Source organism: Ochotona curzoniae, unplaced genomic scaffold (assembly GCF_017591425.1).
Source record: "Ochotona curzoniae isolate NIBS_2020 unplaced genomic scaffold, NIBS_Ocur_1.0 contig_2927, whole genome shotgun sequence".
Classification (NCBI taxonomy): Eukaryota; Metazoa; Chordata; class Mammalia; order Lagomorpha; family Ochotonidae; genus Ochotona; species Ochotona curzoniae.
Window position 1 is genome coordinate 5,068,957 of NW_024465654.1, and position 19,915 is coordinate 5,088,871.

At 44.9% G+C, this 19,915-nt stretch overlaps 1 protein-coding gene across 1 annotated transcript in view; it reads right to left on the reverse strand.

The window, feature by feature from the left end:
- Positions 1-19,915, reverse strand: part of SLC2A13 (solute carrier family 2 member 13) — a 112,776-nt gene that overhangs the window by 68,297 nt on the left and 24,564 nt on the right. The window contains exon 2 of the mRNA XM_040978883.1: positions 12,196-12,355. Within this exon, the coding sequence (XP_040834817.1) occupies positions 12,196-12,355 (160 nt within the window). The remainder of the gene's footprint in view (positions 1-12,195; positions 12,356-19,915) is intronic.

Consider the following 19,915-nt stretch of genomic DNA (forward strand, 5'->3'; position numbering starts at 1 on the left):
CTTTCTTTGAAGACCCGCTTACACATGGATTTCAAAATGTTTTGCAAAGAAACAACTTTTAATTCCATTTTCTATGAGCTGGTTGAATTTTATTGTACTTTTCAAAACAACACCATGCTAACAGCTATGAGAAATTCAGAGTACACAGGCCTGAAAGTGAACAGACATGAAGCTTATGAAGAGTCTACAGTTTCCAAGCAATCTCAACTCTAGAAACACAAAATATTTGTTACACAGGTGCTAAGAACCACCTCCTCTCACAGACAACACAGACCCAGCCACGGTACAGACACTGAGCCTAAAAGCAGACCCACGTGATGAATGACTGACACGCTGGACTCCTTTGGCCCCCAGCACTTGAAGAAACCCTAGCGACAGGTGCCTCACACCTGAATCCCTGCTTGTGACCAGTGTCCCGATACTTCCTCTGCACACACACCCAACAGATTTTCTTTTTTTCAATGATTTATTTATTTTTATTGGAAAGGCAGATTTACAGAGACAGAAAGACAGAGAAGAAGATCTTCAATCTGACTCTCTCCCCAAGTGGCCACAACAGCCAGAGCTGGAGCCGGGAGTTTCTTCCAGGTCTCCCACGTGGGTGCAGGGTCCCAAGGCTTTGGGCTGTCCTTGACTGCTTTCCCAGGCCACAAGCAGGGAGCTGGATGGGAAGTGGGGCTGCCGGGGTTAGAACCAGCGACCATATGGGATCCCTGCTTACGCAAAGTGAAGACTTCAGCCACTAGACTATCATGTGGGGCCAATACATAGTTTTTCATGTCAATTAAACTATTCTTTTCTTTATTTGGCCTCATTTTATGCCACTGCTTCTTCAACCAATTATGCCCCTGTCCACCCAGCAGCATGCAGTAATACAGCTTACGCATGGTCAGCATTTGGCAAGTGCTTTGCCATACGAAAGCAGCTGTACTGGCACCAAGGCTTCCATCGTCAGCTCGACAGGAGATAACTGTGTCAGACCCTAAGGCTGGCTCCTCCCTGGATACTTCTCTGGAAGACTTAGCTAGAGTGACTCCTTACACAGCAAGTCATTCCAACCAAGCCACATGTTCTCCCAGACAGGAAATCTGCTCTTTGGGAAAAGTTCAATAGAGGGCAAGACCCACTGGCACAAATGCAAACCCATGACCTCTTCTTTAGAATATACACTCAGCTACAGCCAAGTCAGTTATTTAGTGTATCTGTTGCTGTAAATGAAAACCTCAAGCTGTGTTCTCTCTTAAAGAATTTAAAACACATGGTTGTCCAACACTGCTGATCATTCAAAGGAAAGTGACGTAAAAAGGCACACTGAACATGGCAGACTGGGAAACAAACAGGAAGAATGCTGAAGACGGATGCTGTGTGTCTCATCTCTCCACATCTTTCACAACCTTCCTTTGTAGAGTTCAGAGACGAAGCACTTCACACAGCACTCAAGCACAGAGACGGAATCCTTCCCAGACCAGAGATGCTCATGTTAACGCTCATTTATGCCAGCTCTTACATTCCAGAAGCAGCATCTTACGAAATAAAGGAAAACAGATAACAAGAATCAAAGGGGAAGTGGAAATCTACTCACTGACCTCTGTTTCTTAAGGGAGCCCCAGCTGACAACCTCAGCTGTTCAGGCTTCAAAACTAGGGGTCGGATCTGACATTTACAACTCAATGATCTCTAAGAAGAGGAAAGGAAATGAAAACCCCCAGTCCTCCAGGATGCTAAAGCCCCTTTCCAGAAACCAAACAAGGAAAGTGCAAATTACACCTCTCCTCTGTAAGTAAACAAAGCAGCTTCTTACTGTGTTTTAATTAAATATTTTAATAGTACAGGGAAGAAGAGAGTAGGATGATATATTCAAGGTCTTAAAAAATATTTTTTCCAACCAAGAATATTATATCCAGTGAATATATGCCCTGAAAGTAAAGGAGAAGTAGGCCAAAGGTGACCAAATTTACCACCATCAACTCATTACGGCCTACAAAGATCTGTATGTGGATCAACTGCAAAACCCCCAATGAAACGACTAAACTCGTGGACACACATAACCCAACGAGACAACATCCAGAAGACGCGGCCAACTGGGGCTGACAAGGAACAGGACTACAGCAGCAAGCCAAAGTCCGCCATGAAGGAACAGGCAGCACCTGGTGGCTTGAATACTGAACTTGACAAGTCATTCTAAGAGCATAAAATTCTGCTACTTTTCAACGACTCCAAAATACTGAACAGGTTAGAACTAGGCCACCATCACTTTGACAACAAAATCAAGCAAAGGCAAGAGAAATGAAAATCTATAACCTTCATCAACATCACTCCAAAGATTCTCAACTATAATACTAACAAGTTGAATCCAAAATGGAGATTTAAAAAAAAAAAAAAACTAGAAATAGACTTGCCATATGATCTAGCAAGCCTACTAGATATACTGGCCGTATACCCAAAAGACATTGCATCGAAAAGACACCTGTACCCCACCATATTTACAGCAGCACTGTTCACAAAAGCCACATCTGGAATCAATTAGAGTGTCCATCAACAGATGCATGATAGAAGAAAATGGTGAATTACACGCCATGGAATAATGCTCAGCTAGAAAGAATGAAACTCTACCATGTGCAGCCAAATGGACTACACTGGAGGATACAACAGTGAATGAAAGAAGCTAGACCCTTACGGACAAATACCAAATGTTCTCTATCTTACATGAAAGTGAAAGCGGAAACTAAACACACACACACACACACACAACAAAACAAAAAATGAAGAAATGCCTATGTATTGCTACAACGGTTTTATGAAACTTTTCTACAATTTTGTCAAATTGGTGGTACAAAGTGTTTATGCTTGTATGGTTTTAATGATCTGCCATTACTTTAAAATTTACCATATTCGGGTGAAACGGACATTCTTTTACACAATTATTGTTTTGCCACTGTCTGCCCCACTAAACTAATGTCTTTCTGGTTTTTACTTTTGAAACATCTTATTTGGTGAAGCACTACGCTTTTTCACTATACTTTACATCTAAAAGACATTATCTCAAAAACAGGGAAAAAGGGAGGGATATCCCCATATCGTTAGAATGATTATCTATGAACTGAATTATCAAAAATTTTTAAAATTTCAAAAGACTGTACAATTCAATAAATTACTACGTCTGTAAATAAACACATTATGTTTTCCCAGGACTAACCCTGGAGGTTTGTAGGAACCCAGCATCCCAGAGCAGGTGGCAGTGACCTGTGATGGAGAGAACCAAGCCAGAAAAATGGGCCTCATCCTGGCTCTGGCCAACACACACAGTCCAGTGTGAGGTACACACCTCTGCATGTGCAGGTGACGGCACCTGCTTCCTGGAGCAACTGGAGGAACAGCCAAAATCATTCAGCTCTACCCAACAGAGGAGCCTCTCCAGCCAAGGAGGGTTCCCTGCCCTGAACTCCTAACCACACCATCCATTTACATCCCTTCTCAGTCATGTGATCAGCAGCCAGAACTGCTTTCTCTTTCGCAGGATTCCTTCCAGGATGTGCAGCCCACAGAACAGCAAGGATAGCAAGGATAGACAAGGGCAAGCACAACTGGTGCACCAAGGGAACACAGCAGGAGTTCCACACTGTACCAAGGCCTAACCCCAGGCAGCTAAGCCAAGGCAACCAAGACTCAAGTGAAAGACCTGGAGCGACATGATCCGGTAGGATGGCCAGTCCCCTATTGATCTGATTATCCCAGGTTGAATCAAGGGTGCTGCACCCTGGTTCCCATCAGATATCCTGAGCATGCTGAAAAAATACACCAGTGCCCAGCTCCACCTGCCCCCCGCCCCCCGAGACTGTGATTAATAGCTCTGGGCTCAGGGCCTGGGAAATTCTATTTTATTAAAAGCTCCCCAGCTGGTGCTAATGTGCAGTAGTGGCTGAGAACCATAGATCTGAATGTTTTAAAACCCCAGGGGGAAGGGTGGCAAATAGCAAGCACCTAAGGTCTGCAGCTTAGGGGAAAGGCTATTTATCTTCCGGCAGGGAGACAGCACATGAGGCCGGCGGGCAGGAAAGCCAGGCTGACTCCGGCACAAAGGTCAGGCTGTCATGAGTTCGGAAATGTCTTAGAATACTTTCTAGCAGGCTGACCCTCATCAAGACACCTCATAGCATTTGAAATCACCAGACGAGCCATTTCCTTGCACAACCAGCAGTACACACCTGCTTCCCAGGACACCTGGCAGGGGTCCCCCAGAAGGGAACAAAGTAGTCAGATGCTATGGCGGGGCCAACTGTCAATGGAGGGGACATTCCCATCTAGTTCCCCTCCAGGTTAGCCTTCCCTCCCAGGTTTAAAGCAGGAAGCTGGGTGCAGCCAAGATCTCCCATGGCTAGGTCCAGACTTACCCATCAGAGCTAAGCAGAGCAGCCATGCTGCTCCACCATCAGATGGCTGAGCAGCTCATCCACAACCAGACAGGTGTTGAGCATGACAATCATTGTCATTGTCCTCATTAAAGTGTCTGCCTTGCTCTCATTTACACAGAAACAGACAAGTGTCTGGTGGGTGTGGGCCTGACAGCGCAGAGCTCATTTAGAACCCCTGCTTCACACTGCATAGTGTGGGTTCAAATCACAGCTCCACACCTGACAGCAGCTTCCTTCCGGGGCACACCTGCAGAGCAACCAATGACGGCTCAGGATTCTGGGCTTCCTCTTTCACCCATGTGGCAGACCTGGACTGAATTCAGGGTTCCTACCTTAAACTCGTTCCTAGCTAATACAGGCATTTGGAACAAAATTGGGATGGACGATCTCCATTTATCTCTGCCTGAAATATATAGCTTTAAATTGTTAAAGGTTTTATTTATTTCAGAAGACAGAGTTACAGCAAAATAGGGAAATCTGTTGGTTCACTCCTGAAATGCCCACAAATGCCAAGGCTGGTCCAGGCCACAGCTAGGAGCCAGGCACTTCTCCAGAACTCCTACATCAACAGCAAGGACCCAGGCCCTCGGATCTCCCCCTCACGCTTTCCTAAGCACATCAGATGAGATGTGGAGCCGAAGTGAAGCAGCCAGGAGTAGAACTGGAGACCACACAGATGTCAGATCGCAGGAAATGGCTTAACCCACTACACTATACCACCAACCCTCCACCTGTAACATCTGGCCATTTCAGAATTTTGCAGATATTAAGTGTCCCCTCTGCTGATCACAGGAGTCAGCACGTTACCCCTTCTTCAGCAGCTCCAGGACGGCAATAATTACTGTCAGAATACATGAGGGAGCTCAGCCTGAGCATGAAACTACTTCACCATGACGACAGTAGCAGCCACACCAACAGCTAAGCTACGTAGCATCAGCTGCCAAGCCTGCAGCATCGCTCCAAGTTGTGCTAATCTCCCTTTTCACAGTAAACGAGATGAGGCGCTGACATGATCACACGCCCATATACAGACAAAGATCTGTGGCACCAAGGACACAGAAGGCCGCTATGCAGTGGAACTGTGAGTAAAGTCCAGGCAGATGGGCTCCCATAATAAAAAATCAACTTGGAAATGTTCCAGAATTACTTGATTGTTATTTTTAGAGAACTCATAAAAAGGGACATTAATTTGACTCCACTTCCTCTTTAGAGGATTCTGAGGTTTTTCATAAAATATTTCCTGGTTTTTCTATTACTGCGATGAAATGCTGCAGCAATAACAAACTGTGGGGTTGGCTGGGGGGCACTCCTTGCCAGCCTTGGCCAGGACAGCATGAGACATAGCAGTGTAAAGCTGGCATCAACCAATACAAAGCAGATAGCAGCCAAAGGAACATTCTACTGTTCTCTCAGCACCTAACTATGCTTAATCAGAACTCCATAGAAGCATTGCCAGGAAAATATTTAGTCACTGGTTCCAACACCTCACTTCTAAGGGAAAACCTGTCCTGCTCACCTTAAACACTACCAATCTCAAGTGGATGAGAAGAGAATCAGCAAGCCCTGCACGGCCTAGAAGAGGACTTTCGGGGTGGCACAAAGGCATAGATGGTTTAGCTGCCAACTATAATACTGGCACCCCATATTGGAGCACTGGCTAAGTCCCACCTATTCCACTCCCAATCTAGCTTCTTGCTAATGTGTCTGGAAAAACAGCAGCAGATGACCATGCGCTTGGGCCCGTGTCACACACACACAGGAACCTGGACGGAATTCAAGCTTGGCAGCTTCAGCCTGGCATGCTTCCAGCCTCTGGGGACACTTTGGGACAAACCGGCAGATGGAAGATACCTCTGTGTCTCCCACTCTCTGTAACTGCAAGTTTCAGATAAAGTAATGCTGATTTTTTAAAAAAATAACATGTGTATAGATAAATAGATGAGTGTACACACACACACACACACACACACACACATCAAAATAAACAAACCTGACAAAATGAGCAACTTAGTCAAGGGTATCTGGAATGTTAGGATTATAATAGCAGACATGAAAAATTCCCCAGCAATGGAAAATGTGGAAAATGATCAGCTTGAAAATCAGTCTGCTATTAACCTGCCATTAGCCCAGCAGGGCCAGACCAAATGATTCTCCCAAACATTCCTGGTCCATGGGCCACAGCATGCTCCCCACTCCAAGATGCAGGTTAGAGGTAACATTTGCAAAAAGATTGGGTAAACTGCAAAAAAAGAGAGCAAAACTCACAGCATTGTGCCTGCAAACAATGCACACACACCAGACTGCACACATACCTAAGCTCGGAGAGTAACAAGGTGCGTGTTGGAACTGTGCAAGGAAGTCAGAGATTCTTGGACTCCAAGTCTACACCCCGGTCATCCTTCAGCAAAACAGAGATTTATTTTGTATGGTTGGGGGCCAAATAGCTTTGGAGTAAAAAGAGCAGAGTTTTTTCAACAGATACAATATCTAAATTCTTTGCGATGAATGTGCTGACCCCTTTACTCTGGTCATTCCACACTGCATGTACAGGTACCTGAGAAAGTCCATGGAGAAATGGAAATAAAAGGTAAGGCCATTTTGGGGCAAAATAAATAACAAATATTGAAATCCATGCATGTTAAGGGGCTTCAAAAAGTTTATGGAAAATGATTATGATAAAAGTAAAAAAAAAAAGCATGGGTTTTGTTTGCATGATAATGAACATCTTTTCATTTTATTCCCCATAAAAGCAAACCTAGATAAAAGATCATCACTCGTTTCTGCTGATTCCAGGTTAGGCCAAAGGCAGGAGCTGGATCTCAACTTGGTTCTCCCGTATGCATGGCATGGACCCAAGCAGGGATAGATGGCTCATGCACTCAAGTTCTTGCCACTCATGTGGGAGACCCTTACAGAGTTTCTGACTCCTCGATTGAGCCTAGCCTGCCTTGGCTGTTGCATGCTTTGGCGAAACCCAGAAGTCAACAGGGAGATGGAAGATAATGCAGGTATCTGTCTCCCTTCCCCTGGCTCTATCTCTCTGTCTTTCAAATAAATTTTTCAAAGACACATTGGTGTTGCTGGTCCTTTTAGTTCACTGGTTATCTATGCTCAGTAGGCTGCTGTGGTCAGTCTCCAGGCCAGACAGAGAATCCTCCGCCTTTGTTCTAGAAGCAGCTTCGGCATTTCTATGCCCTTTGTTCTGCCTGCACATTTCAGAATGGACTGTCCTGAGTGGTTGTCAGCGGGCACCCTGGCCTCGGAGTCCATTGTGACAGAAAGGCATCGGCTTGCGCCACTCAGCGCGCGATGCAGCCTTTCCCAGGGAATGCCCTCCACCGAGTTCACAAAGTACTCTCCTACTCCACGTCGCCGAGAGGCTGCGTAATGAAGAAAAATAAGCCCCTCATACATCATGTCTGCTACAGTGAGATGTTCACTTCTGCCTTGCTCTTCCGAATAGTTTCAGTATAGCGACATGCTAAACCAATCTGATGCTGCTGGGAAAATGAATCCAGACATGACATATTCTTTATATACTGCAGAAGCATAGTCCAATGTCTTGTTAGGTATACCTCGGTCTGTATTCACGATATGGGTGTGCAATTCTCTGTTCTTGTAATCACACAAGCCATGCTGCTGAACTTTGGCCAGCTTCAGAAACCCAGCTGGCGGGCAGGTGTTTGGCTGAGCGGTTAACCCACATGTCCCACAGCATGGGGCCAGGTTTCCTGCCCAGCTCCCACTCCTGATCCCAGCTGCCTTTCAATACAGGCTCTAGGTAGGAGGCAGTGGTGAAGGCTCATGTAATTTAGTGCCCATCCCTTAGGTGGGAGAACCTAGACCTGGCTCCCAACCTTGACCCTGTTTCCGCTCCAGCCACACCTAGCATCTGGAGAGTGGATCAACAGATAGGAGCTTACTCCCTCTCAAATACATACACGTATATAATTCATTATATATTGGACCAACACAGTTGGGAAATGTTATTTCCTGTTCTATCTTCACAAAGCTGTTGCTGCTTCTTTCCAGCTTATCAGTGATGACTCAGAATGATTTGGTTCATTTAATAATGTAGGGATTTTCAGGTTGTACATCTCAACCTATGTAATGTTTTTCAAAAACTGAGTCAAGTGACACGTCCACCCCAGGTGGTTGATTTCTGGGCACACATAGTGTCCCTCACATTTCTAATATCCACAGGAATGACATGACCTCTTTCATTCCTGATAGCACTAAATTGTGCTTCTCCTTCTTAGTTTACCAAATACGTAACTTACTGCATTAACTTTATAAATAACCAACTTTGTTGATTATGTTTCTAGTGCAGTGACTCCTGCTCTTGCGAATTTGTCCTTATTTCTTTGTGTTTAATTTGCCTGTGTTTAATTTGCCTGTGTTTTCTAGCTTACCACGAACCTTCAACACGGACTTTAAATCGTCTCTTTTCTCCATAATGACCTTTTTAAACTGTATTTTTAGAAGTGCTAGTCCCACATTTCAAAAGCTTTAATGCATCATTATGTCTTCAAGTTGAGAACTATTTCCTCATTCCCTTTCTGATTTCTCCTTAAACCTGTCAGTCATTAAACCGTGTGGTTATGTTCAGACATGGAGAGTTTTCTGGCTATCTTATTATTAATTAGTTCTACATAGCACAGGATTTCATTGTTCTAAATGCTGGAGAACATATGCTGTGGATCTGGAAGGAATGTGCTATAGTGGCAGTGTTGTGTTGGCTGGCTAGACTCTGGCAAGGCACCTGCCAGTGGCTCACCGTTCTCTCTCCATGCTTACTTCTCATCCAGGTGTTCTATCATCCACAAAGAGCAGCATAAAATGCTCAAAAATGAGGCATGTTTGTTTTTCAACTGTTAGTTCAGCTGGTTTTTTAAGCTGAGATAAAATACAAATACAAAATACCCTGGTTTGAAGGGTATGGCCCTACAGCACTAACTGTATTGAGATGCATACGCACTCTGCCAACTTGTGCTATATTCACCTGGGAGCTCTCTTGCTAGGCAAACCATAAATATTTGGCACGCTTCTATCTGATACACTGACTGTCTTTATGAATCATCCCTACATATCTAATGATGCTGCTGGTCTTCATGTCTACTTTGTGTGATTATTATTAATCCAGCCACATTGCCTTTCACAGCCCACTTTCTGCATAGTAAGTTTTTACCCATTCTTCCACTTTCAACTGCTCTCCAGCACTACAATATCACGTTTATACAGTGCGGATCTGCATCACGTTTTTGGTTTGCAATAATTATTTAACTGTTACTATCACAGGGCTACCTGCCTATTAGTTTTCTGACTGTTCCTTTGCTTATTTCCTGGATTATTGCTTCTTTATTCAGCTTACCCAAATATTCTAGATATCTCATTTTGATTCTCCAAATAGCTTCCTAGCTATATTTTTTTGTAAGACAGTCCAACAATATTTCTAGGCTAAAAGAAATATGTATCTTTTACTTTATAGCATACCTAAACGTAATATTCCACAAATGCACAAATTAGTTTATCCTCCCCAGCTTTTTTGTGCTACTATATTCTAAAATTGAGAGGCTGTGTGAGAGAGATACCACTTGCCTCTCATCACCATCCATGTATGCTCCCTCTTCCCCCATCAATATACCCTCCAGAGGGGAGCCTTGTTGGGAACACTGAGCCTGAATCAGGCAGTCACCATCATTCGGAGTCCAGATCAGCCTCTGGGTCCCATTCAGTGCTATGCAGCCCACCTGCTCGCATAATGAATGGCAGATCTACAACCACAGTACCATAAACGGAGGATTCACCCACCATCCAGGGGGGTTCACCCCCCATACAGAGGGGCTCACCATCCAAAGCCCCTCAGTGTTATGGACATTAACAGCTTTGCTTGTTTTTGTTTTTTTTTTTTTTTACATTTTGTTAATAATTTTTAATGGTTATTTTCAAGGGAGTTTAGTTTAGGTCAATTATTCTGTCATTACCAAAGCATCTTTGCTTGAAGCCAAAAAAAATCAGGTAAGATGAGGTCAGTTTTTACCATTAGTATAGATGTGGGATTTAGAGACTGAACTAAAGCTTTCTAAAAATAGCAACAAATAATACATACCAGTATTTAAGGGTTTTTAGAGCTGGCCACAGCCATCAGTCATTTGCTCCTTACAATACTACGGCAGGATGGCTGGAAGATAAACCAGGTGAGGCCGACTAATGCCCATGTTGTCAAAGCCTGGGGCACACCCTTCCCCTGGCACAGTGCCATCCTTGTGATGCACAGTGCTGGGTCTTGATTCTGTCTGCAACGTAACTACATCTATCTCCAGCATTAGTTCATGATGTGTCGGTTAGCCTTCAGTTAATTTACATATTAACTAAACCCATTTTCCTAAAAACCACTACAGCAGAGTTCAATTTCTGAGATAATGCCTCTCATTCCATATCTCATATACAGTTAAGCAGCGATCTATTAGCATTATATTATAGAAACCTTTATCCCAGCATAAATCTGTTTAGAAATAACTCCCCTAGGGCCTGGCGTGGTAGTGGCTAAAGTCCTCACCTTGCACACGCCAGGATCCCATGTGGGCACTGATTTGTATCCTGGTGACCCCACTTCCTGTCCAGCTCCCTGCCTGTCGCCTGGGAAAGCAGTTGAGGACGGCCCAAAGCCTTGGGACCCTGCACCCATGTGGGAAACCCTGAAAGAAGCTCCTGGCTCCTCACTTTGTTTCAGCGCAGCTCCAGCTGTTGTGGTCATTTGGGGAGTGAATCAGCAGACAAAAGTTCTTTCTCTTTGTCTCTTCTCCTCACTGCTTATCTGATTTTCCAATAAAAATTTTATAATCTTTTTAAAAAAGAGAAGAAAGAACTCCCCTCTTTAAATGTCACTCCAGGGAGCATCTTACCGACACAGGCTTCACATTCCTAGATGAGTATGGGCGTGGCAGACATCAACTTTTCCATGTAAAAGTCAGGGATTTTCTTCTATAAAACTAGTTTCTATGACTCTGGATATTTGTTTTTTTAAGTGTTCGATATTCTCTCAATGCTCTGTCACTGACACAAATACAGAAGTTGGTGCTCAAAACATATTTGCTGTAATAAACCACGGCTAGAGAGTGAGGGTGGGGGCACCGGGGCGGCTTTGCCAAAGCCCTTGGTGCAGATGAGAGCAGGCACCAGCACAGATGCCAGTCAAGCAAGGAGGCCTTGCTCTTTGTCCTTGGCCTGCAGCCTACAACGAGGGTGCCCTCGGCAACGTCCACTTTCAATTCATTTTAAAGCCATTTTAGTACTAGTTTTCTCATTTCTTTTGATTCAAAACAAGCAAGACAAGGATCACGGGATAATCTGTGTATATTAAACACACACATTCAACACCTTTTAGTAAATTTGTATTCTCAAAGAAAGCTCCTTTCAGAGCGCCCGAATCAAAGGGTGTCAATCCACAGCTGTCATTCCTACGCAGTTTGCAGCCACTGCTACAATTCAAGGACTCTGTATTTACTGAATTCATCTTTAAACCGAACTGCAAAAGATTACACAGTGTGAGAAATGTCATCTAAATGCTAAAATGTCTTATAAATATCAATTCTTAAGGGTAGTTTCCTTGTGTATCATTAAAATAAGCACCGGCTTTTGTTCACTTTCAATAATATCGAATGCTGAATGTCACCCACTTATAAATCACCCATGATTCAAAATACCCCAGGTACAGCTTGCTGTGGGATTGCCCTAAATTCCAATGTACTTGGGAAACGAAGCCTAGGGACTATTCACAAACCTCCATCCGTCCTTCTGGAGGTAACTGAAGGCTCCATCGACGACGCTTGCGAAGAACTGGCCCCCAGTGATGAAGAGCGTGTTGATGGTGACCAAGCGGCCCCGCAGGTGTGGCGGCGAGACCTCAGCAATGTACACGGGAACGGTCATTGACGCAATACCTGCAAACAAGCAGAGAAGCAACGGTGAGGCATCTACTCAAGGCCACGGCCATTCTCATTCGCAGCAATGCGAGGTGCTCGAGAGGGCAGCTACGATGCTGCAAGGACTCCTGAGCCCCGTGCCAGCGTGCCCACTGCTGCTCCCAACCAGCTGCCTGCTCAGTGCAGACCAGGGAGACAGCAGTGGAGGCCTGCCATCCATGTGGGGGACAAACCAAGTTCCCAGTGCCTGGCTTCAGCCTGCGCCTGCCACAGGCATTTGGGATAAAGCAGTAGATAGGAGGTTGGTCTGTGTCTCTCTGCCTTTCAAAGGAAAACAAATGCTAAAGGGCGGGGGGGGGGGAGCGGAAAACACCCTTTCTACATTAAGACACCAGCATAGATATACAGGCCTGATTTTGTATCCTGAACAAAGATCACTCCTACTTAAAGATTTGTGTGTAACTCCTCTGGGCTACTGCAGACGAGTTGAGGAGCACAGGACACAGCGGGTTGTGGCTGTCACTTTCCGTATCGTCACGCGGAAGCCTAACACACAGATGCCTGATGACACACGATCTTGGAGTGCATACAAATGTGAATGATCAGTTTTTCTGGATGAAAAATACAAAAGTGCAGCTGGCCTGTGGTACATCAGATTAAGCGGCCACCTGCAATGTGACGTGTCGATCCAGTACCCAATGCTAGACAGAACACAATTACTGAAATATTTTGGCATATAAGAACATGTAATCAGACAATGGTGGGTAAAAATCATCCTAGAATTAACTACTGGAATTCATCAAAGCTTTACTGAAAAATTCACATGATATGTCACTAAATCACCTAGGGGCACATTTCACAAACAAGTTACAATCCATAGTTACAATCTATAGTTGGCAATCTATAGTCTCAAAGATAAATGATCTATCCATCAAACAGCTTCATGACTACGGTATATCTGGCTGTAACAGCTTTACCATTTTTGTGTGTCTAAAATCAAGGCTGTACAACCTATGATGGCACCTCCAAGCTCAACAACCTCCATCACTAATGTGACTTTTTAAAAATAAAGACACCTTCACCTCACTTTATTTACCAAACTGTAACCTGCAAAAGTGAGGCAATTGCTGTGCGTAAATGATCTGGCAGAGTGTAGGCAGTTGTTACAACAGGGTAGGAATTCTTTATCAGATGGTTTTGTCCAAATCTATTTCTTTAGCGTCTGCCTCTGAACACACTCCAGGTGCTCATCCCACGTCTTGATGCTCACTATGCTTAAAAAAAAGCTGAAGTCCTAAGGTACAGAACTGTTCCCCAACTCCATGATTCCTTAGTTACCTCCACCTTGCTAGTCATAACTTCCTCACACCTCTGTGGATTTTCCAACTTCCAGGCAAATCTGATTAGTCAGCATCTAATCCATATTCGCCAGAAATCTCAGCAGAACAAAAACTCTTTAGCAGGTTACTTGGAGAATTTAGTATTTCCTCTATGCGGATACCAGACGTTGACCCCTCAGTGAGCTCAGAACATCAGTTAACTGGGTGACAAGTGCCTCTCCCCTCAGGATCTGGGACTTCACATTTGTTTTGTTAGCCAAACTGCTCCCAACAACCTAAGAGCTACACCTTTTCTTTCATGAATATATATTTTGCTCTATTTGATTTATTCTGTATTTGCACAAGACCAATCAAAGGAGAACATATCTACTTCGGGACAATGTGTTGTAGTACTGCATCCTAATGTGCACACCAGGTAGACTATCAAGTCCTAGAACTGCAGGCAGTTTAAACTGGGGTCACACGGTGACTCCTGGCTCAGGTTCTGGCAGTTTCACGTCAGTCCACCTCCTTGGGAACACACCTGGAAAAGCAGCGGAAGATGCTTCAAGTGGCAAGCTCCTCCACCCTATGTGGAAAATCAGAAAGGAGTTCCAGATTCCTTGTGTTGGTTGGGCAAGCCCAGCCTTGATTATAGTCCCTCTTTTGGGGGTGAACCCGAGCATTAAAGCTTGCTCTATCACTCTGCTTTTCAAATAAATAAATACTCCTAAAAATTTTTTAGAGCTCCTGTTAGATAGCAATGTACAGAGGCTAAAAACATGCTTACAAGTGTGTGAGTTCCATACAGCAGACACATTAGATGTATTCTTTATAATTAAATCACTCTAAACAGCTGAAAACTTCTATATGACTGAGCCATTTGATAACACAGACCACTCCAAAATGTCCTGCATTCAATTTCCAGAGACATCTGTTGCAAATGTTGACAAGTTAATTGTATACTCTTACCTATTTTACTTTTAAAACAGGTCAATTAACTTTTAAAAAGCAAACATCTAGCCCACAGGACCAAACTGGGAAATCAGGAGGATGCTTTCAAGCACTGCACGCTTGTCACAAAGCAAATAGTAAATGCAGACACGCCTGCAGGCCATGCATCGCTTAAAAGTAGCGCCAGAGTATATGACAAATAATAGAAATAGGAAGAGGAAGAACTAGATTTGGACAAAACCATCTGATTCACAGTTGGAAAGAATCCCAGCTCTGCTACTCTGTTGCAACAACTGCCTACACTCCATTAGATACTTTACACCGGGTCATCATTTAGCCCTCAGAACACACCTGGAAGGGAAAGGCACTGACCCTGCTTTCAGAGCAGGGTGCAGCCCCAGGCCACAGGATTACTAGGTGTAAGGACCAGGCAGAGGCACTTCAGGATTCAAAGCTGAAGCCTGCAGTTCAAGATCTCGGTCGGATGTGAGGTACAGAACAAAACAAGCAAAACATCTGCTTTATTGGGAGGGGTCCAGATGCAAATAGGCCAGTAAAAGGCCATGTGTAAATCTGGAGGAAACGGGAGTCCAGGACAGAGACGGAGCTGTGAACAGGCATGGACAGCAATCATGGAGTTGGCGAAATACAGCTGCCAGTCCATATGCCCCTGTATGCCCAGCAGACTGCATGAAGCATCGTGCTGTTTCTCAACTCCTAAGATCTCCTCTACTAGATGAATTTCAATACAACTTCAATGGAAACCAGGCTATGAAGGGCTTGGACGCAACACAAGTACCTGGAGCTCAAATGTAGTTTTGGGCAGATGATGCCCCAAATTGCAACTACAGGCATGCAAACCACTCAGAAGCAGAACAGTGGAACAGAACCCAGCACAGAATCCTCAAGAATTCCACAGTCAGAAAGACCGCTGGAGGGGAGGCAGTGGGGCACTCAGGTGCATCGCAAGCACCTGCCTCCCTCATGACTGCCTGGGGATCTCTGAGGACTTCCTGTGGTGGCATCACTTTGACTGCACAGACATCATTCCCAGCCCTCTGAGGAAGGTGAAGGCTTAGCCCACTGCCCTTTCAGAAACTCACATGGCACCTTTCCCAGAGTGGGATCCCCAGTCCTCAGGATGTGCATTCAAAGACTGAGTGCCCTGATTTTTGTAAATGCTGAAAAACATTTTTACTTCTGATTCTATCTCCTGAGCTGGAACACATACTACATGCCAGGGAATGGATGGTATTCTCTCCTCCCTATTCCACTGCCTACTCTGTTGACCTCCACCCAGGGCACAGCCAGAGTAGGAAAAAGGAAGCTGCCAGTGCTGTGCCGGATTTTGATATCCCCAGAAAATCACCCAGTCTGAAGTCAATGCTAAGGCATAAAGGTGGTTTATTCTGGCTAGCCTAGGACTCCCAGCCACCTCCGCAAGCCCAGCAGGGCTGGGCAGGGGAGGGGCAGCTGCAGACTAGGCTGCTGAAGGATCAGCAGGGAGGGCAAAAGAGAAGGAGAGAGAGTAACCCCCCCAGGATGAACAGCACACGGTTCTTATACATTTCAGGACAACTCGTATAATTATACTGTCATGATTGGTCAGTTTTAACTGTTAACTTTCAAGAAGATCAAGTTGGCAGGCTTCTATTGGTAGGTTTGAAGCAAGCAACTTTCAAAAGGTACAAATTGACGAACTATAGGGTGGTGGATCTTATCAAACACCAGGTACCTCCTTCCTGGGGAGTGGTCTACCCACGTCACCTGCCAGGTGTCCTGCAGGGTGTCACATAGACTACCAGGCCTGGGGCTCACACAGCCCCCAGCCAAGCAAGCAAGGCAGAATCACAAAAGCAGAAACCATCTAGGTTCTTCATCAGCACTATGGCACATAGGTTAAGCTACCAGTTGTAATGCCGCATCCTACAATGATGTGCCAGTCTGACCTTCGGCTGCTCCAGTTCCAATCCAGCACCCTGCTTATCTGCCTAGGGAGGCAGCAGAAGACGATTCACATACTTGCCACCCACATGGGTGACCTGGATGGAATTCTGGGTTCTTCGCTTAGAGAGGACTCGAACCAGCGCCCAGCGGAATACCAGTGCTGCAAGTAGCAGCTAACCCATTATGTCCAACACTCACCACACTAAGTACAGTTTTGTCTCTAGACAGGATGGTCACGTGAAAACTCTCAACCTGAAGTCAAGGTCATTCCTGCATTCGTGTAAAACTCCACCCTGGATTTCAACCACAGAACTAAATACTCAAAAGAGCAAGAAATTCTGTTTTTCATGATGTCTGTTATAACGAAATGTAGCACACCAAGGCTGCCATATAACCTGAAGACGATGTGAGATTCTCCCAAGTACTACATGGAGATAAAAGATGACAGACAAGATTTAGCAAAGTCAGCAACGAGTTGATGATTTCCTGTCGTTAAGATGTCTATTAAAGAAAAACATTCGATAGTCCATCCTAACTCATGATCAGAAATTCACATGAAGAAAGCAGGGATACAACTTCTTGCACACCGAGGCTTCCAATCTGTGTTGCATCGATCTCTGACACTGTTTAAAAGTTCGATTCCTTGCAAAGCAACAAGACCTACAACAATGAGAACGCATTATCGCACTCGGTAGGAGGACCAGTCCAGAGCAGAGCACCCAGACACCTCACCTTGCCACGTGGCTAAGCTGACTCACTGTCCAGCAGTGGAAAACGAGCCATGGGCACAAGCTGGCTTTCAAACCTGCTGGAAGCCGTTTTAAAGGCCTGAGTCACACATCTAAGTAATTTCATAACCAAACAGCATCAGAAAACCCTGTTGCGATGGATAAAGAACCGTGAGTCACAGCTGCCTCCCTGCAGGATGAGCCAGGCAGCCACTAATTAGCTTCTTGGAGGCACATGGAGCTGCCCTTTAATAAGAATGCTTCTTGAGCAACAAGGATTAGGACATCCTAATTTCATTTTGTAAATTAATGCTCCATTATCTCTAAAGTAGGAATTTTAATAATAAAAAAAGCAAAACCAGCCCAAGGAAACCACGTCCCTTGCTGGAGCCGCTTCAGTTCGGCTCTCTGGACCACGGTGAATGTTGGTATTCTTTTATAGAGCCAAGCTGCCAGTTACCAAGCTGCTGACAGAGTAAACTTCAGCTTTCCCTTCTGTCTAGCGCGGCTGAAGCGGCTTATAAAGTATGCCAGAGAACCTCAAAGTGTGTCAGGCTCCAAAAACACACAAAAGACTGAAGTGTCCAACAAGGACACTTATGTGATGGTGGATCAGAACAGCTTGCAACACACCAGTCTTTGGGAGCTCCCAACACACCTGCATCTGTGTGGCAGGGCTGCAGCTCTGAGCCCTCTCCCAACCCCCAGGGACCTGACAACATCTGTGCACCAGGCTGTGTCTTCTGTCACCAGAACCTGTCCATCAAGTCTGTACTGCGTTTGTTTCTCCAAGCGGGCCTACATGCTTGTTACTGTGATGGTTGCAGCTCACTTCTTTTCCGTACTTTTAGGTGCCCATGTGTCAAGCTCACACCTGGGCGTGCTGTAAGCACTCAAAAATGGACAACTAGTACTGTGTGGTATATACCAAGAAATCGTACATTTTTTAAAACGCAGAGTTAGCTGATGGATCTTCCACTAAAAATAAGTCCTCGTTAGGGAAATGTGGAAACCACAGAAGTAAGGTACATAAGTAAGGCACATCTTTAATCACCTACAGATAACCAATTTAGATCTGCTTCCAATTTTCAATTCTATTCCACAGCTCATTATTTTCCTTTGTGATAGTACAAAAGATTTCTTCCTTTCTTTCAGAGTCTTTTCCAAAAAAACAGTCTCCAATTTTTGTCAGCTGGATGGAAAACCATGACCACAGGAGGGCAAATGAGTGTAAGATATCAGTATTACAGGACCTGGCGACATAGCCTACTGGCTGAAGTTCTTGCCTTGCATGTGCCGGGACCCCATACAGATGTCAGTTCATGTCATGGTGGTCCAGCTTCCCATTCATCTCCCTATCTGTGGCCTGGGAACACAGTCAAGGATGGCTCAAAGCCTTGGTGCCCTTTACCCGCACGGGACACCCAGAAGACGCTCCAAGCTCCAGGCTCCTGGCTTCAGGTCAGCTCAGCTCTGCCCACTGCTGCCCCTTGGGGAGTGAATCAATGGACAGACAATTTCCCTCTCTATCTCTCCTCCTCTCTGTATATCTGACTTTCCAATAAAAATAAATAAATTTTTTTTAAAAAAAGATATTAGTATTGCATTGCTTCTGGTAACAACTAGAATGCAACTGCAGAGACCAACGAACAGAACCCAACAAAACACCTTCGTACACAGCCCCCTGCAACCAGCAGGACACCTATTTGGAACCCTTGTAGTACAAAATAATTTTAAATAGAACATTCAAATATTCAGATTGCCAACCCTAGCCTTATTTTTCCACACCATATGCCACACATAGTGAAATACGGAGCCTGCAGCTATCAAATAACCAGAGAAAGCCTGGGCTCGCTGGGAAAACATGCAGGAACTAAAACTAACTTGGAGCTTCATCCCCAAAAATAAAGCACCATAAAGAAAAGGAATTTTCCTGGAACAAACCAAGAAGGAAAAAGCATCTCAGGATGGAAGTGATGGCAAATACCTATCCAGGAACCATCCAAGGCTGCCTTGGAGGTGAGTGGGAGGCCAGCCAGCAGCAGCCGCTAAGCTGACTCCGTGAGGCCCAAGGTTAGTAAGGAATCAATACGCTTCCTCCACGTCAGCCGACTCAGCAGGTGGGAGGCTAAGTGGTGCTCTGTCACATTTAACTCCATGGGACATGCAGAGGCAGATGCTGACGACAAGCAGCCCTGTGCACCTGAGGGAAGCCGGGAGGCTGTCAACCATCTCAATGCAGACTCTGATTGCAATGTGCAGATGAAACACCCCATGGACCACAAGGAGAATGAGGTGCACCCCAGAACCAAATTCAGCTGCAGAAATACATATGCAAAAGATACAAAGAGCTGTGAACCTAGACAGAGGGCACATCATGAAAAGAAATATTAGAGTATCAAAATAATAAATGAACATACCTCCCATTTGAAAACAAATTGCTCCACTTATTTGAGAAACAAAGAGAAACACAAATTGGGAGGGAGAGGGGAGAAAGAAGGGGGAGGGAGGGAGCGAGAGAGAGAGAGAGAGATAGAAGAAGAAGAGAGAGAGAGAAGAGAAGGGAGAGAATTCCCAAGCACAAGTCATGCCAGAAATACGTGCAGCAACCAAGACTGGGCCAGGCAGAA